Below are 25872 nucleotides of genomic sequence, written 5' to 3' on the forward strand. Positions count from 1 at the left end.
CATAAGTCCTAACGAGTAATAGTAATGAAGTATATAAACCAACCTTTTTTTAACATTAACAATTAATATATATTAAAAATATAATAGGAAATGCAAACACTGCAGTAATATATTAAAAAAAGAAAAAGCAAACACAGTCTTAGTTAAAGGTTAACCGATTATTTTTGAAGCTGTTATATGATTGTGAAACTTTTCGAGCATTATTTATATACTTTTCTAGCATTATTTACCAAATGAATTTTGTTTGGGTCTAATAACCTAAACTTTACTAAATCGATATGAATAAAAATCCTTTTTAGGTCCAATAACCTAAGCTCTTCTCGCACACCTCAAGAGCCGGCTCCACGCTCATATTTAGCCTGGTTTAGAGTATTGTAGTCCATCTGTCTGCTCCGCTCATATTAAGCACAGTTTAGAGTAACGTCATTGTCATATGATCCTGGTTTAGAGTACCATCATGTTGGTAATTATCGAACCAGTTCGGTGAGTTGGACCAAATAGTGAATAAATACAGATGGTGGTTTATCTATATAGATATATTAGACAAAGATAGTTTATCTTTGTGTTCGGGTAGAATTAGGAGTAATCTAACTCATACAGACTCGTTCGTTGTAATCAGCTTTTTGAGTAAATAAATTTTCTGATTAAATAAACATCGCAAGTTTGGCAACATTACTGTTCATATTTTGCTCTGTTCAGATTACCAATTCAATACCAGACGACGTTTGTTTGTCTGCCCATACAAAGTGTGTCCCCTCTTACAAACCAAGAAACAACCGAGACTTTACTCTTCCGGTCAAGGCATCGACGTGTAGTCATTGTTTTCGATGTTGCAGCTCAATCTCAATTATCGGATCATTCATAGTTAAGGCTTACAATAATGCGCAGTTTGAAATTTACTTTTGCTGTTTTCTGGTCATGATTGTTAAGTATAAATCGAATTCATATTTTCCTGATTATGGTTTTCTATTTTTTTGTGATCGTCTGTTGATGGTGGTACTGTTACATAAGCGAGTTTATCAATCATGCCCAACTCGAATTGAGTTAATTTTAGTAATACAGAGCTTGCAAGCGCTAATTGCAGACACAAAGAAGAGAATGGCCGACTTTGTCCACAGAATCAAATTACAGTGCATTCGAATTTCTTAATATCTTAATTCTTTTATATAACGTTTTTTGATCAAATCAATGAAAGAGAGTGATTAAACAATAAATCTTTTACATAATCATAAGAGTTACATTACAATAAATAATCCATTTGAAAATCCTTACTCTTTCCCAAAATCAGCACTGTAATGAGCACTCGACTCCAACTTCTTAGCCTCATTCAATTTACGAACAGCCTGAAACAGTCATCGTCTCACAAGTATTAAAATTCCACCCATTGAAGATAAAAAACAAATCATGTATTTGTTAATAACGGAACAAAGGTTAATTACCTTCATGAAATCTTCATGGATAACATAATCACGCTCTGCACGGATAGCAAACATACCAGCTTCGGTGCACACATTCCGAAGATCAGCTCCGTTAAAACCCTACCATTTGCATAAAAATATAAAACCAATTACAAATAAACCACAAATGTCACAATTCAAAATTTAAAACCGTAACACACCTCAGCAAGTTTAACAGCAGCCTCATAATCAATTTCACCATGCTTGGCGATTCCCGAAGCATGGATTTTAAGAATTTCCATTCTTGATTGCTCGTTAGGAAGTGGGATCTCTATTTTCCTGTCTAATCTACCGGGACGAAGAAGAGCGGGATCTAGAACATCGGGTCTGTTTGTAGCCATAATCATTTTTACCTAAAAACACCAACCAAATAAAATTACGTCTGTAAACGAACCGGAAGTTAAGTAAACTGTTTGTGAACTGTTTGAGGGAAGTTCGTTTACTTAATTAAAGAACATATATGAACAAAACATTTTTGTTCGTATAGTTAAGTTCATATAGTTAAACGGATCAACATGAACACATGTCTACTTTGTGAGCTTTTTCTCAATTAAATTCTTTATGCTCGTTCGTTAATATGCACTAAATAAGTTTTACGGCCATTACACATTGCTGTACGCATTTACTCTTTTATTGGTTGTAGCTCAGTTATACTCGTTCATCTATGTTCATTTGTTTACATTCGTGAACTGTTCGTTTATACCGTTAAAGAACAAGCATAAACGAACACATTCTTTTTCTTAATGAACGAAAAACGAACAAGAAAACTTCAGTCGTTTAATTGTTGATGTTTGCTAGTTTGTTCGGTAGAAGTTAAACGAACAAACACACGCATGTACGTTTAATTAACTTTCAAACATGATTTTTATGTAAAAAAAACTTCACCTTTCCAAGCTGATCAAATCCATCCAACTGATTCAACAACTCCATGAGTGTTCTTTGAATTTCACGGTCAGCACTTGTTCCCTCGCTAAACCGACGTCCACCAATCGCGTCTATTTCATCCATAAATATAATGCAGGGCTGCAAAATTATTAATAATTAAGAAATAAGCATAATTTGAAGAAAATAAATCTTTATTCAACAAGAAAACAAAAAAAAATGTTAGAAGTAGTACTTGGTGATCACGTGCATAACTAAACATTTCTCTGATCAATCTTGCACTTTCTCCTATGTACTTATCAATAATGGCACTTGATACAACCTACAAAAGATTTCAAAATGTTAAAATAAATAATGGGTCAACAACCATATTGTGAAAACATGAAAAAATAGAGCGGTAAACAAAGCAAAAAAAAAATTGTTCATGTTCGTTCATTAAGCATAACGAACAGTTCACGAACGCAAACCGAACGGAGTTTCTCGTCCGTATGTGTTCATTAAGGAAATGATTTTGTTTGTGTTAGTTCGTTAATTTCACAAACCAACTTATATTAAATTGATAAACAAAAATAAATATTCATAAACTCAAGTATTTGGACAAAATCACCGAAAATATATATAAAATGAAGAACTAGAGTTTCACTATAAAAGTTAACATAATAAACTAATAAAAACAGATGAAGCTTAGAATTTAGGATACTAAACTAAGAAGTAAAACAAAAGGTAAAAAATAAAATATAGCACCATTAATGACCAAATATAAACAAACGAATATGAACAAACACATTACCAAAAGTTCACGAACATGGCCTCAGTTCATGCCCGTTCATGTAATTAACTGAACGAAATTTTTTGTTTGTATTCGTTCTTTGAACGTATGATTCATTTATAGCCATAATGAAAAGTGAATACAATTAATAAAAGAGTACCTTTAAGAAATTAGCATCTATGTTGCTAGCAATTGCTCTAGCTAGTAAAGTCTTGCCAGTACCAGGAGGTCCATAAAGAAGAACACCCTACCAAAGAAAAAAAACACAAAAACAATTTATTTCTAAAATCTTTTATAATTCACATATTGGAAATTGGTCACACTATGTACCTTGGGAGGTTTGATTCCCACCCTTAAAAAGAGCTCGGGATTCATCAAAGGCAATTCTATGGATTCTCTAAGTTCCCGAATCTGATCTGATAGTCCTCCAACTGCCGAGTAACTAACATTACCAGGATCTTCATGAAGCATGTTATACACAACTGGATCAACCTGCAATAATAATATAACAATAAGAGTATGTTATTTAAAAAAAATGGTAAAACAATAATCAACCAATAGAACAATAGTATAAATAATCTATACTAACTTCACGAGGGAGTGCTCGCATAATAGTTAGAGTTGTCATATCAAGAACTACTCTAGTCCCAGCTGTTAGTTTTTCTTTGTCCACTTTACTTCGGCACCCAACTACGTACCTTGGACCACTACTGGCTTTAACAATCACTGCAACATAATATGTAAGACTCAATAGTTATCCATAAAAATAATTAACACAAGTGTAGTAAAATGCTTTAATGACAACTAAAGAGAATATTGGAAATGTTAGATACATCTTTCACTGTCCAAAGGCCTGAGAACTTCGCCTATAATCTGTCCAACACTTTGAAGAGACTTCAAATCATCTTCTGTTTTGGCATATTCTTTCTTTGTGCTCCTCAAAGATTCTCTCACTGCAAACATAAAGTTACATAATTGTTAATCTAGCATAACAGCAGTATAGTCAAATAGAACAAAATAAGTTATACTTTCAATAGAATACTATATAATCCATAATTACCACCAACGTCTACCATTCTACAAAGTGAGTGATTCATAGTTAAAATAATCATATCATCAGAATATTCAACATTAAGATCATAACAATTGCTACAATTAGGTTAGGGTTCATCATTCATCAAATGATTTACAAAAGCCTTTCATCCCTAGAAACCTCCTAGATCTAATGTTGTAAATAGCAGGACTAGTCGGCGATTAATCTCTAGTTAACCAGTGATTGATTAATTTCTGGGTAATCAGTAGTCGGACCTAATCGGATCTAGTTGAACCTTAATTCCAGCTTTAATTCCGGCCAATTTCCGTTGATTCCATATAAGAACTTTTAGGAACTCATAACAACCAAGAAAATTTTTTAAATTTTTTTCATATATAAACATTGTTTGAGACTAGTTTTACCATATTTTATATATAAATTTTTATTACAAATATAAATCACAAGTTTCATGTGTTAAATTTATGTAATAATAAATTCACATATATGTAAACAAAAATTTAGATATGTGTAAAAACTAATTTTTATACTTCTAATCGTAAATATAAATATAAAAAGTGATAAAACTACACTCAGATAAACATTAACATACAAATTTTTTTTATAAAAAAAAGTTAGTTATTAAGAGTTCCTTCAAGTTCTTAAATAATTTAAGAGTTCTGTAATGATACTCATCCTAGATATGAAATACATATAAAATGTGTAGATATATATATAAATTACATATAAAAAAGTGTGTGTGTGTGTATAAATATATAATGCATATAAAAATGTGTGTGTGTGTATACAAAACTGAAAATTATACATAAAAGTTCCATTCCGATTAATCGCTAGTCCACACCCCACCAACAACACATAATTAGATGCTTACATTTAACAAACTCAACAAAAATTCTGCAACACCAATGCAACTGTTCAAATTAAGCTAAACAGAGCAGCAGTATTAAAATAAGCATATTTCAAAACACTTATCCAGATAGAGGCCGATTAAACAGATCAAGGAACATTTAAAACCTAAAATCTAGTCATCCTAATAAGGTATGATTGATTATAGAATCAGACGAACGTAATTAGGTTTTCGTATGCAAATGATTAATCTGACCTCCTCGAACACGAGATTCGAGCTCTTTGTGTTGGAGCATCTTTTTCCGGTACTCGGTAATGGCGCCTCGGCGACGTATGGCATCTTCGCCTTCATTCGTCATCTGGAGATGAATCTGTGCGACTGATTATTATTGATCTGTTTTGGTATGGTAAGGAGAATGTATGAATGAATGAATTGCTGATCAAGAAAACTAGTTTTTGGCATATCCCCCAAATTCAAGATGTATATGTAGTTACTTCATTTAACGTGATTGGGCCTCCATAGTTACCAGGCTCCTGCTTAGTGGGCTGGAATCTTGTGTAGGTTCTTTTATAATGAAGCCATATTTTAGTATAGGTGCATAAATCGGTAGGAGCTATTTCAGGTATGATCAACAAAAGTCAAAACCGGTTATTGGTATATTTGGGTACTTAACCTGATTTTCTGGGGTTCAGGTCGGTTTTGACTAGGTAAATGTGAAACCAGTTCTAGAGGGTCTGGGTTGAGTACATGTCCAGGAGAGAAACCCAATACCATGTACTACACACGGGCCATGTACAGATAGGAACCGGATATTTTGTGCACCTCTAACTTGCTTATGTAAGATTCCATTACGACAAGTAGTTTTCAAATTATCAACCAACGAAAAAAAGATCATTTAGGGTAGTATGACATGCTATGAGCATGTGCAATAAGTGGCAGACTATGGACTCACGTACGCAGTGTGATCTCCTTACGCGGGTCTCTTTCTCCTCCCTTCTTTCATTTGTGAACGTTTTCATCATGAGATCCTTAACTTACACCTTGGGACGCGTTCCCTCTACCTTAAATATCAGTGAATGCTGCATTACAAATGGTCTTAACAATTAAACACGATAACATGACACGTCCATGTAATGTCATCAAATGTACCCACTTAAAATTTTATATATTACTTCAAATGATGATTTTGGGCAAGTTCAAGTAAACATTCTTTTTAAAATGATGTCACAGAATACAAATTTCTCTTTAAATTATCATTTGTCCAGTTAGTGGTGCACAAACCAGGTATGTTCATGAACCCGAGCTGGGTAGGATTTGGTTTCAAGTATGGTCAACAAAAGTCAAAAGTAGGTCGGGTAGGAACCGTTTCCGGGTATAGTCGGGTATTTGACCGAGTTTTTTGGGATTCGGATATGGTCAACAAAAGTCAAAACTGAGTTCGGTAGGAACCGCTTCCGGGTATAATTGGGTATTTGACCGGGTTTTCCTGGTTTCGGGTAGGGTGTTGACCGAGAATTTCCGATTCCAATTCTAGGTACGGCTTCGAGGATATCATATACCTGGTCGTACACACGGGTTAGGTACAAGTAAGAACCAGTTCCGGATCACGTGTGGAACATGTTATTTTGTACCCCAGTATGTCCATTGAAGAGATTCATTTAAATGTGGTCCAAAAGGCACAAGCCCACTAACTTATGACCCATTTCTCCATTATTAACCAAACAAATCAATTTCTAGCTCTAGGGTTTAGGGTTTACTCTCTGGGCAATGGGGAAGAAGCGAAAACACAGCGAGGTAGAGTTACCGGCGGCGAAGAAGGATGACACTGCACCGGAGAGACCTCAACGGACTCTCTTCGGCTGGAAAGACAAGCCGGAAAACCAACAAGAACCCACCGGCTTTAGAAACAAAGAGAAGGTTCTCGTCACCTGTTCCCGTCGCATTAATTACAGGTATCGACATTTAATGTTGAATCTGGTGTCCATTTTGCCGCACTGCAAGAAGGATAATAAAGTTGAATCCAAGGCTACTAAAGGAGCTACTTTGAATGAGCTTGTTGAACTTAAAAGCTGTTCTTCTTGTTTGTTTTTTGAGGTTGGTTTTTTTTATTAAAGGTTTTTGATTGGTTTTTAATTGGTGTTTGATGGATTTGTTTTTTTTAAATATTTCAGTGTAGGAAACATAAAGATCTTTACTTGTGGATGTCTAAGTGCCCAAATGGTCCATCTGTAAAGTTTTTAGTTAATGCAGGTAAGATATTATTATCAATGTTGTATGACACGCTAGACGCTAATCGGGCAGTGGGGTAATCGGCTTGTGATTAATAGGATTGGAATTTTTATATGTTTTTTTCTCAAAATTGTATATGTATGTATTTATATAATTTTGAAAAAATGCATATAAAAGTTCATATAGTATATGCATTTATCACCAGTGTTGTATAATTCGCTAGGCGATGGTTGGGCAGTGGGGTAATCGACTTGTGATTAATATGATTGGAGCTTTATATGTTTTTTTTCCAAAATTGTATATGTATGTTTTTTTATAATTTTGAAAAAATACATATAAAAGTTCACATAGTATAATTCAAACATAAACATAAAAAATCAATGAGAAAAACCAATAACTGGTTTTAACGGGCTAAAAAACCAAGGTCCGATTGCATTTCAATCGTGGTCTGACGTGGGCCTATTTGGACTGCCTTTGTCAAACTACTGATTTTTGGGTTCGATTGGATGAAAATCGTATTGGTCTAGGAGTATGGGATCGATTACTGATTAATTGCCGCCTAGAACCGATTTTTACAATACTGATTATATTATGAAAAATTGTGCAAAGCGGTGAATATATTTGGGGCTCTTGTATATTTATTGATTTGTTTTTTTAATCTTTTAGTTCACACAATGGAAGAGTTAAAGCTCACTGGAAATCATCTTAAAGGCTCTCGCCCTCTTCTCACATTTTCTTCAAATTTTGATAAAGATCCACACTGGAAACTTTTGAAAGAAATGATTACGCAGGTATGACAATCGTTAGTTAGGTACTTAGGTTAGTTTATCTGCTATCACTAGATTGCTAATCAGTTGTTATAGTTAAAGTATTCAGTTAGTCATCAATACATATGTTAATCTATCGTACATTTGGTGATGTATTTGTGTAACTTTATTACAAGTCAGGTCCAATTGGTTTTTTGTTATAGTAACATTATTATTTGTTTTGGTGAACAGATATTTGGAACTCCAAAGGAACACAGAAAATCAAAGCCTTATCATGACCATGTTTTCGTGTTCTCAATTGTTGATGACCACATATGGTTCCGTAACTACCAGGTCTGTCAAAAAGATAATGAACATGTTTTGAGTTTTCTTAAACTAAATTAATGTTTGATTCATCCTATGTAACAGATATCATGCCCTCATACTGGAGCGGATAAAATTGACCGAGGCGGTTTGGAAAAGATGACCCTCATCGAGGTTTGTAACATTGAATTCATTAATAAGTTATATATTTTTATACATGTCTAACATATTGCTAACTGTATAGGTTGGTCCAAGATTTTGTTTGAATCCAATAAAGATATTTGGCGGTAGCTTTGGAGGTCCAACTTTATATGAGAATCCATTCTATGTTTCACCAAATCAGGTTTGGAGTTCTGTATATCGCAATCTTTATATATTTATTTGTGTGTTTTAATGTTTTCGTATATGATTTATGATTTGATTTTGACTTGTCAATGTTAGATACGTTCATTGGAGAAAAAACAAAAGGCTGGCAAGTATGCAAAGAAGGTTAAAGCCAAGACGAGAAGAAAAATGCATGAGATGACGAATCCATTGGAGACCGATGAGTTTGCAGACATGTGGAAGGAATGATGATCCATTGTACCCTTTGTGAGCTTTGATTCTGTTATAAATGGATTTAAGATTTGTCTAATGGGTCAAAAAGCGATTTTGGTTTTTTATTTTTAGATACTTTTGAAACTTATATAAATATGCAATCACTATATTTTCATGGGCATATTTTACAACTCAAACAGATCAAGGTGAGTCTTCCTTATAAGGTTTTGTACCTGAGATATTAATAGGAGAGTGATTACATAAATTTAACAAGAGTCCAAACTAGTTACAATATGAAAAACCATGTAACCTATGAGACTTTTTGAATCTAGACTTGAGGTGTGATTAGAGTTAGAACAGATAGACTATCTGTGTAATAATCAGTTTAACTCATTAAAAAAGATTAGACTACGTCATTGTGATGAACGATGGTTTGATCTTGGCATAGATTTGTTACAATATTGGTTACTATAATTCTGGGGTGTCACAAGTAACATCTCTTGGATCGACTAAATCATGACTATGCTTCTCAAGAGAAGAGAAGTGGTGCCAGCTACTATTATCCGCGTGCGGTAACCTTAGCGTTAGTGACACCCCCTTGTCAATGATTGGGTTTTTGATGACATCAAGGCCACCAACAATGTGACCCGCCATTTTCATGTGAGTAGCTTGATAGGATGATGTTGCACTCGGGTTCATACGGTGTGCTTGATCAAGTGAAGTCATTTCGGGTGTGGTTTCTGTTGAAGAATTGGAGTCCATTGCAGCATCTGCAGATTCTTCTTGGTATATTTCTTCCACCATTGGCTTCCATAGTCGAACTCGTGCGTTTATAAACCAGTTTGAAACCTGTTTCATTTGATTATTATTGACTATGAACCCATCCCCATATCATCATTTCAAGTAATATGCTATAAAGATTTCAGAATGTAATTAAAACTTGTAAACATACATCTAGGTATTTTCCAATATAGCTACTAGGGGTGTAAACGAGCCGAGCTCGGATCATTTAACTTACGAGAAGTTAAGTTTGAGCTCAACTCGTTTCAAGTTATATTTCTAAAGCTCTAGCTCAGCTCGTGAGTAGCTTTTAAGCTCGAGTTTGGCCCATGCTTGTTTTATTTAGTATTTGTTTATTATTTTATATTAATTTATAGTTATTTTTTTTTATTTTTTAATTATAATTTTTTATATTTAACATAACACATAGTATTTAGTTGTTTTATCATAATTTAATATATAATAATGACTATCATAAAAATATATCTAATATAATAAAAATTATATAAAGAGTACGCTCGTTTAGCCTCACGAGCTAGTTCAAGCTTGATAAGCACATTTTTAGGCCCAGGCTCGGGATCATTTAAGCTTGAATCGATTCAAGCAGCTCACGAGTGGCTTAGTTTCCAAGCATGAAGCTTACCTGACTTTTGGTCAAGCCTGTTTGTCTAGCTAGCGTCATCTTTTCCGAATCTTTTGGATATCTGCTTTAAAAACAAAATGACTGAGCGATTCTGGTTCTGATTCCGGGCGTAAACAATCTTTCAAAACGAATATTATGACAAAGATCAAGAAGTTGAAGAACACTTACGGGTGAAGAAAATGCTCAAACATCCAGGCACGTAGAATCGTCACACAGCTTTCAGGAAGCCCTCTTTGCGGCCTCCAAATATGTTGATGCATCATGCTCAACTTCTGATCATGTTTCTGTCCTCTAAGTTGCTGATCCACATATCTTAACCTGGAAATCGCGATTCCATTCCCGTTTGAATCCGACTCACCAAGGCTTCTTGATGTAACTTTTATCTGGCTATTAATTGCATCTCCTATGCACCGAAAATGGCTTGAAATGGTGTGGAGCGCGAGTGATGTGTAGGTTTTTGCAGCCCCGCGCCCAGCAATGCCTTCAAATGATGATAAACAATCTGCATTTGATGGTAATATTGTTTGTATCTTCTATCAACCTGTGCATATAAAAATTGTTCATTTTGAGTTCTTGGTTATGTTTTCTTGAAAACTTCATTGGTTTCAAGAAAAGATAATGAATGAACCTTTTTGCCAAAAAGTTTTGGTTTATGTATGAGAAACATATAATGTAGGTTTTGTATTTGAATCTACTTAGATAGGTTTCAAAATAGTATTTCGCGCGTATACGAAATCGATTATCAGATAAGACAAAAGGTCTGCAAAGAATGAAGATGTTCATTCCTGTGAATCGAAGTTGTAATCTCGTGTCTAAAACAGACCGAATGATTTCATTTACACAGGGGGTTGAACCATCACACTTATTGGGATGAAACGTTGCAACTTTTCATTATATCAAATGACGTTTATCTGTTATATCAGCGGGATTTGTGTTTTAGAACTTTTGAGGGTATTTCAGTTTCTCATACGGTCTTTAAGTTAATCAAATTATACTAAAATGATATAGCGGCACTAAAATCACCAACATAAAATTTGACCCATGGAACCAGAACAATATTAATGGGATCAAACTTGTGCAAGTGTTCATACGAAAACAAGAAACTTACTTCTTTCAACATAGATGATAACTTGATCATCTTGTTCTCTAAATCTTGTTTTTCAGCGGTTGACAGTAGACTCGAATCTTGTTGGTTTTCTGATTCCATCAAAACTTCATGGGAATCATTCTCTCTTAACATGAACAACTTCATCAAGCAGTTGTTGAGCTGCTTTCAAATACTTGGAATCCGAAACCACATTCCCACTTCCATACGGATTACCCTCGCAATCTTGTGAAACAAAACCGATGTTAGGATTCTGGTACTCGATTCCGGAGGGCAGAACATGCGAACCCATTTGAATTTGATCCAACAACATCATTTTACCGGATTCTTGGTACGAGACAACGTTGGAATCAAGAACTCCAGCATCATGAATATTATTGCATATGTTAGCCTGCTGTGACATATACATTGGAATTGGAACCAGTGATTCCAGTTCCAAAGATTCTGAATTATGCATAGGCTCTTTTAATCTGCCATTGATGAAACTGAAACTGAAACTTGACATGCTTTCCTTTTTATCTTTTCATTGAATTTTCTGAAAAAAGATTGAATATTTATGAAGGATGAGTCAATTGAATATACATTTAAGAGTGAACCAGACAAACAGTTGATGAAATGTAACATTAATTGATGGAAAAAAGGACAAGAACATAAAAGCAAGACAGGTACTTTTTTATCATCTGTATCAAGATTTTTCCCCTCTTTCTAATTCACTTGTGTGATCACACAGGGTAAAATGGAGCAGTAAATTTAACCCATGAACCTTAACCACATGATCATCATCAATCTTGATTTCAAGAACTGGGAGTTGTTTGATGATATCAAGACACCCTTTAAAAAGTATGTTAAAAAGACCAAGAAAATGTTATTGTATATGTGTTTGTCTCTATAGAAGGTTAGAGAAGAACTGGTTGGTATTGATATTTGGTTAAGGAGTGCAATCTGTAACAGCCAGTAGGTGGACCTAAAACCCTCCATTTATAGTCAAACCTCTCTAGAACTAAGCCTCTAAAGCATGGTGATAGATTGAGTAAAGATGGCTTCATGTCAAGTTAATGGGTATCTAACACACACTGTCTTAAGATTCATGTACTATTCAACATTCATACATGTGGATGGTTCTTATACTTATGCAGTTATGTACCATGTTTCACACTCTTATCATGTGATTTGTTTGCACTTTAATTTTGCAAAAACATGCTATTTACTCATTTAAAAATTAATATTTCTAATACACATATTAAAAACACTTGAAACTATATTTATACACTTGTATAAAACAAATTATAATATAACCATAATTAGATTCTATTTTTTTTTAATTATAGTTCAAACTCTCATAACTTAAAACCTTATATTATATATATACTATATATCAAGTTTCAGTTGTCTCACATAAAGTTTTTAATAGCAAGAGTTAGTTAAGTAGTTAGCTGCACCTTAATTGACATGCATGTGTTTTGTTCTTTTTCTCATAACTTTAACAATAAGGGGGTGGATACAAAAAAAATTAAAGAGACCTTAAATTTCAAACGTTTTACTTTGTATATTTAAACAAACAAAAATAATTAATACACGTCCAACGAAAACACACAAACAACTGAAACAATAGATACATCATGGTATGAAAAACAACATAATCACATAAAACTAATATTAGAACAAACCATGATGATGATCTATTTATATAATCTTCTATCATTACACTACTCTTTGAAGGAAGTAACATTACACTTGATGCACTACAAATCTCTAAAGAACATACTTTTATATATATTAATTTCCCTATTTGAGATTTCATGTTGAACATTTCATTTCTATGCACCACAAGTTCAGTAGCGTTGATTACGTTATGTCGGATTCTAAAGCATATACAAATATACAACACACTAATTGTTGAATATATATAAAATAAATCTGATAAGTTGGTTGAAATACAATAACTTTTACACACTCAAATCAGTTTTTTTAACTATGTGATCCATAATGTCTCGTATACGACTCACTCACGAGTGTAGTACTGTAGGATAAAAGTTATTTCTAAATAAAGCAAATGATTTTCATCCACAAATCTGATTCATGCACGTCGACATAATAACTTATTCCTAAAATATCTCACTCTTATACACTAATAATAAAAGCGTCTACACACTTTGACGGTAAATTAACTTCCCATTCCATTCCATTCCATTCCAACATAATATTATTATTATTATCCCGTTACTGTTTTCATCCATCACTCATCATCCCGTCCAATGGCTAAAACCAGAAAAACCCTAACCCTAGATTCTTACACCATCAAATCAACCAACAAATCAATCAAACGTATATCCAATTCCTCAATTCATCTCTCACTCATCTTCAATTCGTTATCTAACACTTCATTTTTTTTCAGCCGGAGACTGCGTGTTGATGCGGCCATCTCATCCGTCGAAGCCGTCCTACGTGGCGAAAGTTGAGAAGATTGAATCGGACGGCAGAGGAGGTAACGTGAAGGTGCACGTGCGGTGGTATTACCGGCCGGAGGAATCGATCGGTGGCCGGAGACAGTTTCACGGCAGCAAAGAGGTGTTTTTGTTTGATCACCGTGACGTGCAGAGTGCTGATTCGATTGAAGGAAAGTGTACGGTTCATACGTTTAAGAGCTATACGAAGCTTGATGCCGTTGGAAACGACGATTATTTCTGTCGGTTTGAGTATAATTCGGTTACTGGAGCGTTTAATCCTGATAGAGTTGCTGTGTATGTCTAACCTTTCTGTGATTGTTGGTTGATTCAGTTAGTTGTGTGAACGAGCCGACTAGCCTCGAGTTCGGCTCGTTTTGACTTACCAGAGCTCGAACTCGGCTTGTTTTGACTTACGTGAGCTTGAGCTCAGCTCGGTTATTTTTTATAAATTATTTTATTAAAAGTATTAATTATTTTCATATATTATAATGAAAACCTAAAGTGAGCCTAAGCTTGGCCCGGGCTCGTGTAGTACATTAAATGAGCCAAAGCTGGCCCAAGCTCGGCTGTGCATTGTGAAATTAGTACATAGAAGTCCAAAAGAGGTAAAACTTAAAAATACACAAGGCTCGACGAGCCGCAGGTTTGAGCTTGGGCTCGATAACTAAACGAGCTTTATTTGAGGCTTGGGTCGAGCTCGAAAAAGCTTGGCCTGTTCTTGGTGTGCAGTGTGAAAATATTACATAGAAGTCCAAAAGAGGTAAAACTTAAAAATACACGAGGCTCTTTAAGGCTCGACGAGCCTAAATGAGCTTCCCATACAAGGCTCAGGCTCGATAGCTAAACGAGCTTTATTATTTGAGGCTCGGCTAGTTTGAGCTCGAGTAGCTCGCGAGCAGCTTGGCTCATTTGCACCCCATTCAGTTAATCCATTTAAGTGTTTGCCATAATTCAAATTAGGTATTTTGAATTAATTACCGGTTAATTAAAATTAATCTCAAAGTTAGGGTTGATTAGACTGGTTTTATCATTTATGTTATGTGGCAGGTACTGTAAGTGTGAGATGCCTTACAATCCTGATGACCTAATGGTTCAATGCGATGGCTGCACAGATTGGTATGCTGTCTGTTGTCATTTACTTAGCATTGCATGCGTTTGAATGCTTATGCTGTCAATGGTCAAAATACTTATTTCACTGTTTATGGTTCAGGTTTCACCCTGCTTGTATTGGGTTGACACGCTGCTCAACCGAAGAACAAAAACTTCTTCAAAATTCTCATGCGACTTCCAGACAAACAGATACGAAGGTATGTTTTGTTCTAACAATATGAAAATAAAGATCTTTATGCTTCAGTAGTCCAGTTTGCATTACTGGTTCACATAATTACATTCTCTGTTTTTTTTAAAGCTTCAATCTTTTGGTTATTTTTCTTGTTAGAAGTTTCAATGGGCGTGTTTACTTAATGTTTGAGCTATTTTCTATGGTTTCTTTATAGACCTTTCTGTATTGGTGTATGATAATTATAAGAATATTAAGTTATGAGGTAAAATGTTTCGGTTTTGTGATAATTTCTTAAAACTATAGGACATATGACAGTCGTTTGTGTATTGACATATGAACAGTCATTTATAATTTGAATCCAGATTCTTGACAGTGTATTAAACAAGCAAACAGTTTTTGCAATTTCAGTTGAAATTGTTACCAGACAAATAGACAATAACAATTTTCTCAAATTTTCCTCTCTTATTGTTGTCATGCATATTTATATAATGTGTATGGGTGTGTGTTAATCTTTATGAAAGATGTGGTTTAATTACCATCAAAATCTGATTTTAAGCTGGTCATTGTTATAATATTTCAGGTGGGGACAAAACGTCTTCGGAGGAATAAAACTTAAAACCGCTGTTTCAATATATAAATAAACGAGATGACAAATCAACACGTTAAGACGATAAATGTTGTGATATAGTAAATCTTAATGTATATTTGTTTCTGAAAAAGTGTTTGGTTGTTGGGTTTATGTAATTTAGTTTTTTCTCACTTAGTTCTTGTGGTTTTCTGGTGTATCATGTATGTGTGCATCAATGTTGTGTTTCTTATGTATACATCATATATATGTATAAATCTGTACCGTTTTTAGATTATTTGTTTGCATGTTTTTAGATAGCTGAAAATGTGTTTGTAAGACTTTTCTTGTGTTATTCATCATTGTTTCATTTGATATTTGTGTTATAATGACAAAGTTATTAGATATAAATCATTAAAACATTAGATTATGTAACCTATGTTTGTAACATAGCCTCAATAATGACAGTTGGGATGGTCAAGATGTTAGGGGCGGTTGGTTTGTTGGAATTTCATTACTGAGATCTGATTTCATTTTTTTTATTATTCATTTTAATCTGTTTGGTTTATAGAATATAGCAAATTGCAACTAGATTGAATTCGTGGGTTTCTTAAACACATTATTTTCCAAACTTTGTTTATTTTTGAATTACTTCACACATCCGATTCTTCATCTTTATCTCTACCTTACAAACGTTTTTTCTTGATTTTATACCTTACAAACGTTTTTTCTTGATTTTATAGTCATCCTCAAAAAATAGAGTAATTATTGCTTTATCCTTTTTATCAATTTTTTTATTTATTATAGAGATTCAATGGAGGTTTTAAGTATTTTCTTTATAGAGAAAATAGTTTAGAGGCTTCAAGATAAACTTGATCGCCTCTACAATTCTATTGTTGTTGCAGCCATAGTTCACTAGTTTCAACCCTCTTAATAAATTCATAAATCAACCTTATTTTGACAAATATATTGTAACGATACAGAGAAAATTAACTGACCATCTGTAACATCTTAGACAAATCTCAAATCGACCACAAATAGAAGAGATTTTTGGTTTATAAAGAATGCTATGTCTCTTAAATCACGGCGCGTTTTGGGTTTAGATAGCCGTGGAGCATATGAAAACTCACAATTAAGCATACTTAAGTGCGAATAGTACTAAGATATGTGACCTTTTAGGAGGTCTTCATAGGCACTAGGTTAACCAAAAACAAGTCTGTAAGTTTCTGGATGGGCTAAATATTGAGGACAAAGCAGACGATATTGATACTAGATACGAGAGCTGGATACTAGATGTAAACGTTTTGAAAACTTTCAACTGCTTTTGACAAAATTCTGTTTTTCTAATAAAAATTTTAATTTTAAATTCAACTACAAAAGAAGAAAATCTTTGAACCAATATTTAATTATTATATTTGAAAAGTGGGAAAACCAATTGTGAGGCTAAAAAGAGATTCTTCAAGGTCAAATTCAGGTAATGGCTTCTCATCAAGAGATGGGGACAATGTTGAATTGATAATTACATTTTTGACCCTATATATGAAGCCCACTTAATAAGGTTGAAATACAGTATTTTCTAATAAATTTGTGAGTGAACTCTGGTTGACCAAATTTGTAATTTAAGTTCAATGGTTTTAAATTTGTGATTTTGTCTTTGTGATTTCATTTTATTTGCGATTAAACCCAACCCTACTAATCCCGTTAAATTTGATCATTAAACCATCAACGTGCCCCTCATGTAGGGGCAATTTTGTAATTTTCTCCAAATACACTTCATCTCCTCACGTGAGGGGTCTTGCGAATTAGGGTTGAGGTTTTTTTCTGGGGAGAAAGAACAAAACTGCCCCTCACGTGAAAGACATTCTGATGTATTTAACGACCAGGCTTAACATGGTTAGCGGAGTCAGGTTTAATCGCAAGTGAAATGAACCACATGGACAAAAATCACATATTTGAAATTATTGGATTAAAAACGCAGATTTTAACAAACCACAAAAACAAAAACCACGATTTACTTTAAATTTGTTTTTCGGTGAAAGATTTAAAAACTTTATTTCATGAGCTAAAGTGACCCAATAATTAAAGTTAGGCATCAAGTAAAACAAAGGAAAGGGTTTGCCACAAAATCTACAAAGGATGCCACCAAGTTTCAACAAACATTTATTAAAGTGGTTGGTTATAATCAATATGATTTTGATGTTTATTGAATGGTCAAATACTAATAAAATCAATAATCATGATGATCTCGGCATTAGACACCATGCAACATCTTACAATACTGATAAACAACAATAATGATGCCTAGATGTCCTAATCACATTGATTCCTAGATTAAAATTCCATACTAATCTTCTAATCTCTCTTCTCTTTAATCCATGCTATCCATGGGTCATTTGTGAAAATGGTTTAACCCATGAGTTACATCTCAAGATATAATGCATACATTAATAACTTTTTACAATAATATAAAACCTAAAACATAATTTTGCTCAATGTATACATTACTTTTTATTAAAAATGTCAACACATATTTTAACAATAAGGACTCGTGAATTCAGTTTGAATTATGCGAGACTTCTCACTTCATATATATAAGTTTTTTATTATTCTGTTTAATTTAAATTTCCAATTATTGTGATTATTAATTTTGTATCTTTAATTTAATATTTTACACGTAGTCATACTAAAAAAAATTTAAGCATTAAAACAATGATCAGTTATGCCTAAAGAAATTTGGAGTCTTGTAATTGTAATTCAGTTATTTTTCTAAAAAGTTATAAAACCGAATTCTTTGTTTTTTGGAAACTGTAAAATTTTGTTTTTTTATTTCAATAAACAATTATTACATAACCAATTTCAACAAAACAAATCTTATGTTACTCTACTAATAAAAAAGTGTTGATGCTTAGGTGTCAAGCATACATTCACTCATAGCCTAATTTTTCATCATAATTCCTAATATTTCATCTCATTTATCCTAATTATTCATAGTCAAAACCATTTTATCAATTGGGTTATAGCATAGTTAGATGGATTTTATTAACTATTTAAAGGTGTATAAATGTCACGTTTATAATCACCATTCAAGAAGAATTGATGCTAAATATAATCAATTATTGGATTGGTTGTGGTTTTTCAACATCGCATAAAAGTATATATTGTGCATATATGTAATCTGATGACATTATACTCAAGATTATTGTCTATATGCACATTGATCACCATCTTTTAAACATTGCTACACGAAAAATTGCATTAAGTTCATATTATCCACCATGTGTGGTACACGTAGTGAAACATGAAGAAGATACATTTTATAAGTCATGAAACGTGAAAATTTTATAATTCATAAATCATATACTTTGTCTAATACATTAATTTACATGGTAAATGAGACCTTAAAGTGATGATTAGAAATTCGAAAATACTTCTTTGTATACAAAATTTGTATCATATGTTGCGTTTAATATGAAGACGCCTTTCAGACATGCAATCCTATTACCAAATTGTGTTTGTCGCATTTCGAACTACAATTGTATCACATGTTTCGTTCTGATTTGACATGAGGCAATCATCGAATGCGTATGGGTCATTTTAAAAAATGGTGACTTTGGTTCATTTCAAAACAACTTCAATAAAAACTAATATAGTCTTAAAGGCTTGTGGAGGACCTTACATTTAAAGCAACTCGGTTTATAATCATCATCAATGAATCTTTTAGATTTATTATATGGTATGTTAAGCTACACGTAATATCAATCATGAGAAGTATTTTAAGAATCACAATTAAAATATCATACCTGATTTATTTAATTTATTTTTACCTTTCATTTTGTTTATTTTTTTTAAATAACAGAATTTATTTATTTTTGTCATTTGACAAATCCCGTGTAATACACGAGTTCAAAAGCTAGTATTCTATTATAAGCCTTTTTTTTAATAACGTCTGGATCCACCTTCAATATATGAGTGAGTCTTTATAAGACGGGAGGTCAACCATTTATACTTATTTTGACACTTCGGACCTAACTTACTCAAAAACACCATCAAGGAGGAAACCCGCAACCGTGGAAAAACCACCTTAAGTCAGGTTTAAAACTTGAGACCTCGAGAATCTCAAGCCTTAACCATCACCCCATACCATTGAGTCAGAAGACCAATTGCTCTAATTTAAGATTTTATTGCACTAAGAGATAATCCCATTCAATTTGTTGAATCTAGGAACTAGTTATCCTGCCATAATAGCTAATTACTTGGGAAGCTTGATTTACATCTCTTGTGATAGACCTTGAGATGTCTAATATGAGCCGTAAAAGGGTTTTTAAAACTAAATATTCTTGACAATAATTACTCTTATCGTCAATTTCACCAAAAGTGCAATTCATGTTAAAGAGTCAAATGATATACGAGCGCACTCACAACGGTGGTTTTAAAAAACGTGGTCCCTTATGCACTTGTCCATTCTACCTAGTCGTCGTCTCTCTCATTGCTAAAACTAACTCAAAAAACGTCTTGAAAATACATCATCTCTCTCTCCTCCTCTCACATAACCCGTTTATAGGTTTTTTTACACCATCTCACACCTAAAAAGAGCATCTAAAACCGACATATAGATTCTCTAAGTAGAATATAATCAAATTTTTAGATGCTTTTTAACATATAGTGTAGTGGACAAAAGGTGTTAGGCCCTTTATTAGGAAAGATGGAGAAAAGGTGCACCTTTTGGTAGACCAGAATCGTGTGCGTCATGGGCCACAAACCCGAGCCTATCTCGCCCATTTGTGGTGTACCTTTTGTCACCATCATATCATATTATCAACTCTTCACATCTTTTTCAACTCCCTTCTATCTTTTCAAAATCATTTAAACTCAAATTTTTATTTAAATAACCAAAATCAAGATACAACCACACAGAGATATATAAAATGTCACGGCAAAGTTACATAAAAAAAATGTCTCTTAATCTTTGTTTCTATTGACCCGTTGGTTTTCGTCGGCTACTTAGTAGATGTCGAGTCGTCTTTAGGATGCCAATATCGGTTAAAGAACATCACTGAGTCGGATCGTTCAGCATATCCGTCTGAATTGCGGTGCCAACTATAAAATGTGTGTGTCCGGTTCTTGATCTCCAATGTTGCATGCCCGAAGCTCGCTTCTCTATAGGCAGAATACTTCGGTTGTGGCTCGGTCATGCTACATATGGACATATGGTTAAAATGTTACAATTTTTTTTAATAATGCTTTCAAACTTTAAAGTGTATAAGTTATTAAATATATTCTTACTTGTTTGCTAAGCCTTCAGTGTTACCGCCATCGCCGATGGTTATGTACACAGGGGCGGATTGGTCATGTACCGGCGTGCATTCCCCGTTCACAATATTGTAAGCGATATTTGATATACGTTCTGATCTTTCGTAAGCATGAACATGACCGGCAAACACAAGGTCCACTTTGTATTGCACAAACCATGGCTCGAACATGACACGCATGGTCTCACCCTCCATGAAGTGATAACTATTACTATTGTACCATGGTGAATGCATGAGAACAATTAACCATGGTGTTTCACTTCTATTTACCTTTGGGAACTCCTCATATAGCCATTGGTATTGTGGTGTGTACATACCTACATATGCCATGTTAATATGTTATGTGCTTTATATTGAGTCATGTAACATTTGGAGAATAAAGAATCGAGTTGTACCATAAGCCGAGTAGGAAGACAACACGATAATGTAAGCCGAAGCTCGTTTGATTGAATACCAAAGGGGTTCGGTGCTTCCCGACGATTGAAAGGGAGTTCGGTATCGATGAAGAAACGGCTTAAATGGCTTGGTTTCACCCTAAAAGAATACAAACATGAAACATACTTAAAAAAAAGAAAAAGAAAAAGAAAACAGAATAGTCAAATAAGTTTTTTTTATTTTTTTTCCAAAAGCATTCTCAAAATAGGGTGTTAAATGAGTTTCATTTGCAAGTTATCGGGTTGAATCTAACACGAAACTAAAATGATCTTAGACATATGAACACTAACCCGACATGAAGTTTCATGAATTGACATGAAAACAATCCGTTTAACCAAGTAATATAATTTATTCTACATTTTTTATACACTAAGGCCATGTGTAGTGGGGCTCGGGCTTGGGCGAATTGGGGCGAGATTGGGCGCGAACACCGCCCCCCAGGCGATAAGTGGGCGAATTGGGCCGGGGGCGAGGTGTTTTTACCACTGTGGAAGAAGAATATTATTATTATATTATATGTATGTGTGTGTATACATACGTATATGTATATGTATATATGTTGTGTGTGTATATATATGTATATGTATATGTATGTATATGCAAAATGAATCCTAGAAACAACCCGAACCACCCATTCACTCCTTTCGGTCAACACCATGGTTCGCAAAACCAACCGAACGTGAACTTACAATGGAACCCGATGAACCTAAACCAACCGAGCTATCCGTTTCAATTTCCCGACCCGAACCTAAACATGTACGCCAACCGAGCTATATGTTTTTTTATATTTTTAGTTATGTATTTTTTTTTGTATTTCTTTTTAATTTTAATGCATTTTTATTTAATTATTTGAATAAATTGGTTTTTATTTAATTATAAAAAGAAAATAATAAAAAAAGACACTGTGAGCCCAACTTGTAGCCCCTACACCACTACACCACAAAAACAAATTTCCACTTCATACTGACTGGGCGCCACGTGTCATAATTCGTCCCCAATTGTAACCCCTCCAATACACATGGACTAATACTCTTAAGATTATAGAAAAGTTAAAAAGCATATAAAATTATGAGCGTCTTTAAGCGGCAACATTCTATTGGGTGATCGTGCTGGTCCCGCTTAATTAAATTCAAACTAAAAGAACCCAATGTTATGTCTATTTTAACTTTTGAAGTATTGATATAAAATACATGTAAATTTTAGTTAAAACAAAAAACATATTTTCTTCTTTTACACATAATTGGTTGAACATGCCAGCTTATGAACTCGACAACTTAATCTAAACATGACATGTTCAGCTAAATAAACGTGTTCACATGTTTAACTTCAGAGACCCAATATCCCCCCCCCCACCCCACCCAAAAAAAAGATAGGTCAAATCCAAATTTCGTTTCACATTTATATCCTATTTATATCCTATGCATATTAATATATTATCCACAAAACTCTTAGTTAATACTTTTAATGATTGGTCACTTATTATACTACTTACGATACTCGGCTCATAATCGAGCTCATGATTGCCAGCAGTCCAAATCCACGGTTGATAAGCCGTACTCCGTTCGGCAAACCGGCCCCAACTATCCCACCGATTATTGTCATGAAACGTATAATGATCGGCATACGACAGATCGCCAACGAACAACACTGCCTGACCCTTAACCGGATTCTTTTCATAATGAGTAAGTGTAATGTTCGAATCGTATGTTTGACCAAGATCACCTGCACAAACTTTGATCAACCGAACCGGACACATTATTAAAAATTAAATTCATTTCAATTTCAAAGCGTACCCATGAGCCCGAAAGTGTATGGGACGTCTGGTCCGACCGCTGGGGGAGTCATGAACCAGAACCGCCGCCGGGTGGTTAGCTCGGTTCCAAGCTTGTAGTGATACTTGGTATCATACTGCATCATTCGATATCAAATTAGTTCTTTATCAATAAATATAATTTAACTAAAATTCACATTTATTTTAAAATCTTTATCAGTCGTTATACAATTAAATAAAAAATATTAACTTATACTTTATTAACTTTTTCTTGATATTCTATCAATTTTTTTTCTATATTAATTATGGAAACTTAACCAATGCTATAACACAATGTTACTCTTTTATTCAGCACATGATACAAACTTATAAACTTATTAATTATTTTGAAACGATGACTTTCTTTTATTTAAACGTCCAATTTATATATAATTCACCTATTCTTTACTGCTATTTATTTAACAATATAGTTTTTTTCTTTTATCACTCATGACACTTGACACCATCATATCACATTTTCTTTTTCTTTTCATTTTTCTCTTATATCATTTAAAACATGATACTTTAAGGAATGTTTGATGTTTACGTTGTATAAATTTTTCTCTCCTTGAAAACGAGGTTTAGATTATAATGTACAAGTCAATAATGTATCAATATACAAGTCTATTAAACGTGATCATTTTTGTGATTTAAGTAAAAATTCCTACTTTTTTTAAAAACTTTTTCACGGGTTAACTTGCCACAACACGTGAGTTGCGGAAAGTTAAACCGAGGAATAATCCGTTGTCCTAATTTTGAATACTCATTTAATTAAAACCTTAAAAAAATATTTGTGTTGCATAAATACAAATTTAAATCCAAATAATTCTTACCTTTAAATTCTTGATAGTACAATGATGGATGAACCCAGAGGTGTAATTATAATATGTGTATCTCGTGACTCTGCCGGTGGCATTCAATCTTTTTCGGGTGTTATGAGCCCAATACACGACAGTAGACGAACCCGGTTCGCTTAGAGTCACCCATGACACGATGACTGCTCGACCCACATGGTCTCCTTGTGTTATATGCACCTACAACAAACCAAACCAGACAAACGTACAACCATCAATGCACAACGTACAACTAGTACTAATTCTCACAATTTACATATGCTTAGAAATTAACATTACCTGTTGAGGTGCATTATAACCTGGAGGATGAGAAAACACGTCGCTAGTGAAAGGCATATCGACCGATTTAGCGTCCGTTCTAACGAAAGAGCTCGTAAACCCGCCCTCGATGAATGTTACATGGTTTAATATTAAGAGAATAACGTAAAAATATAGGTATAGTAAACCCATTAGTAGGAGTGAAGTGTTGGTTTTGAGACGAAGGTTGGATACAAGAAGAGGGCGTTTTATAGTGGAAATGAGAATTTGAGTCAACACTTTTGGTATTATATTCAAGAGGTTGATATTTAATATAATGAAATTTAAGAATATATGTTTGGTTTGATAATAACAAAAGATTTGTCTTTCCTTGTGATCCATTGATTTAATAAGGAAAAAATGATTAATTGTTTTACTTTTTTTTTGTTTTGTTATAAATCATGCACCCACATAGACTTTTTAGCCTTTATGATGACAATAATTCGACTTATTTTTCTAAAGTTTAATTAACTTGTACGCACGAGTAAATGGGTTGAAATAAGTGTTTTGAAAACTAGACTGTAATTTAAAACGTTTTTTATTGATTTAACTAGTTAGTCTAATATTCTATTCTCGGATTTACTCCCTTTAAAATTGGTCAAGACTCAAGACTCTAGTTTATGCTCGTTTCTCGTCCTTGACTTTCTAACCTATTAGAATTGATATGAAAGACCAAAATCTACCCGTTTGGATTAAAAAAAAAAACTATTCTTTGTTTAACTGATTTGCTTTTTTTTATATATTTTTTTGTATGGTTTTAATTATTGTTTTAGAATATTCTTTTTGGAGATACCGTTTAATTTTGAAGTGTTCTAAATCTTATTCACGGTTATTTAATGGTATTTAAATACAGAGAATATTGTGCATTTAAAAGAATCTTACAAAATAAATATATGCTTCACATTAACTGTTTCTTCTGATTTGCTTTTGGCTTTGCCATGGCTTGAAAATGAGAAATAACTTCTATTTTTATTATTCCTTATGTGCATTATTATTTTTATTTTTTTATAAAACGAGTTTAAAACCATAGACATATATAAAGATGAGAACAATTACGTGCCAACCCTTAAATATATAATCAAAACAAATTTCGTAAAATATAAAGTGTGTTTTTTTTTTCCTTTCTAACTTATGTTTCAAGAATATATGCTAGAATAGATAGCATGTAACGCATATTAATGACTTTTTATTTATTTCATTATATCAGTTTAATTTGTTTTGCTTTAATAAATAGTATTTTGAAAACCAAGAATCTGCCTAACTAGAGGAGGTATAGTTGGTAGAAGTAAAAAAAAAAAGGAGAAATCGTTAAGAAATTTGCGTAAATTATCTAATTAGTTTGAGATCGTAAGTATATCAATATTTCTCGCTTATTAGAAGGTTTGACAATGGAGTTTGTTATAGAAATTAGTTACTTATTTGAAAAGGTCATCAATATTTTTATTTTTTACAAATTTATTAAGAAAAATACGTGAATGTATTATTTTTCCATAGAACACAGTG

The 25872-nt window shown here is 33.3% G+C and overlaps 3 protein-coding genes, 1 long non-coding RNA gene and 2 pseudogenes across 7 annotated transcripts; 3 read left to right on the forward strand and 3 right to left on the reverse strand.

Moving 5' to 3' along the window:
- Positions 1–1055: 1055 nt before the first annotated feature.
- LOC143550842 (26S proteasome regulatory subunit S10B homolog B-like) lies at positions 1056–5429 on the reverse strand. 2 transcript variants are annotated; one of them, XM_077041425.1, is made up of 10 exons: positions 5262–5429; positions 3942–4061; positions 3698–3834; positions 3439–3600; positions 3269–3355; positions 2575–2661; positions 2343–2480; positions 1619–1810; positions 1440–1538; positions 1062–1343 (listed from the first exon to the last, which is right to left on the reverse strand). In XM_077041425.1, exons 1-10 carry the CDS (start codon positions 5362–5364, stop codon positions 1269–1271), a joined length of 1200 nt encoding a protein of 399 aa, XP_076897540.1. In that variant the 5' UTR covers positions 5365–5429; the 3' UTR covers positions 1062–1268. The 2 variants fall into 2 exon arrangements, with proteins under 2 accessions (XP_076897539.1, XP_076897540.1); XM_077041424.1 differs by having other exon boundaries at positions 1056–1538.
- A 1339-nt stretch (positions 5430–6768) lies between these two features.
- Positions 6769–8959, forward strand: LOC143550821 (ribosome biogenesis protein BRX1 homolog 2-like). The gene is made up of 7 exons (XM_077041407.1): positions 6769–7100; positions 7178–7256; positions 7902–8026; positions 8234–8335; positions 8411–8479; positions 8550–8648; positions 8747–8959. Exons 1-7 carry the CDS (start codon positions 6774–6776, stop codon positions 8876–8878), a joined length of 933 nt encoding a protein of 310 aa, XP_076897522.1. The 5' UTR covers positions 6769–6773; the 3' UTR covers positions 8879–8959.
- A 351-nt stretch (positions 8960–9310) lies between these two features.
- LOC143550822 (BEL1-like homeodomain protein 7) lies at positions 9311–12153 on the reverse strand (annotated as a pseudogene). Its single transcript, XR_013138391.1, has 4 exons — positions 11374–12153; positions 10434–10806; positions 10266–10326; positions 9311–9691 (listed from the first exon to the last, which is right to left on the reverse strand). The product of XR_013138391.1 is annotated as a BEL1-like homeodomain protein 7 (transcript).
- Positions 12154–13532: 1379 nt separating this feature from the next.
- Positions 13533–14976, forward strand: LOC143550798 (chromatin remodeling protein EBS pseudogene; annotated as a pseudogene). The gene is made up of 3 exons (XR_013138386.1): positions 13533–13695; positions 13766–14111; positions 14865–14976. The product of XR_013138386.1 is annotated as a chromatin remodeling protein EBS pseudogene (transcript).
- An 80-nt stretch (positions 14977–15056) lies between these two features.
- LOC143550823 (uncharacterized) lies at positions 15057–16075 on the forward strand. Its single transcript, XR_013138392.1, has 2 exons — positions 15057–15124; positions 15680–16075. It is a non-coding gene; the product is annotated as an uncharacterized LOC143550823 (long non-coding RNA).
- A 4317-nt stretch (positions 16076–20392) lies between these two features.
- On the reverse strand, positions 20393–24683 carry LOC143550843 (purple acid phosphatase 2-like). The gene is made up of 7 exons (XM_077041426.1): positions 24352–24683; positions 24052–24252; positions 23202–23316; positions 22901–23130; positions 21369–21507; positions 20948–21290; positions 20393–20857 (listed from the first exon to the last, which is right to left on the reverse strand). Exons 1-7 carry the CDS (start codon positions 24520–24522, stop codon positions 20662–20664), a joined length of 1395 nt encoding a protein of 464 aa, XP_076897541.1. The 5' UTR covers positions 24523–24683; the 3' UTR covers positions 20393–20661.
- Between the last annotated feature and the right edge of the window lie 1189 nt (positions 24684–25872).

The sequence above is a fragment of the Bidens hawaiensis genome, unplaced genomic scaffold (genome assembly GCF_021521415.1).
Source record: "Bidens hawaiensis isolate Kalapana, Puna unplaced genomic scaffold, B.hawaiensis_p1.1 tig00016189_1, whole genome shotgun sequence".
NCBI lineage: Eukaryota > Viridiplantae > Streptophyta > Magnoliopsida > Asterales > Asteraceae > Bidens > Bidens hawaiensis.

Bases quoted from the DNA above. Each gene is read 5' to 3' on its own strand.
- LOC143550843 (XM_077041426.1), bottom strand. From the start codon at position 24,522: ATGGGTTTACTATACCTATATTTTTACGTTATTCTCTTAATATTAAAC. The intron at 23,131-23,201 runs GTACGCTTTGAA...AAGTTTGTGCAG, and splicing joins ATACACTTTCGGGCTCATGG to GTGATCTTGGTCAAACATAC. The intron at 21,508-22,900 runs GTAAGTAGTATA...GTATTCTTTTAG, and splicing joins TCGATTATGAGCCGAGTATC to GGTGAAACCAAGCCATTTAA.
- LOC143550842 (XM_077041424.1), bottom strand. From the start codon at position 5,364: ATGACGAATGAAGGCGAAGATGCCATACGTCGCCGAGGCGCCATTACC. The intron at 4,062-5,261 runs GTCAGATTAATC...TTATGTTTGCAG, and splicing joins CGAATCTCGTGTTCGAGGAG to TGAGAGAATCTTTGAGGAGC. The intron at 2,662-3,268 runs GTACTCTTTTAT...AATCTTTTGTAG, and splicing joins TAGATGCTAATTTCTTAAAG to GTTGTATCAAGTGCCATTAT.
- LOC143550821 (XM_077041407.1), top strand. From the start codon at position 6,774: ATGGGGAAGAAGCGAAAACACAGCGAGGTAGAGTTACCGGCGGCGAAG. The intron at 8,336-8,410 runs GTCTGTCAAAAA...CCTATGTAACAG, and splicing joins TATGGTTCCGTAACTACCAG to ATATCATGCCCTCATACTGG. The intron at 8,480-8,549 runs GTTTGTAACATT...CTAACTGTATAG, and splicing joins AAAAGATGACCCTCATCGAG to GTTGGTCCAAGATTTTGTTT.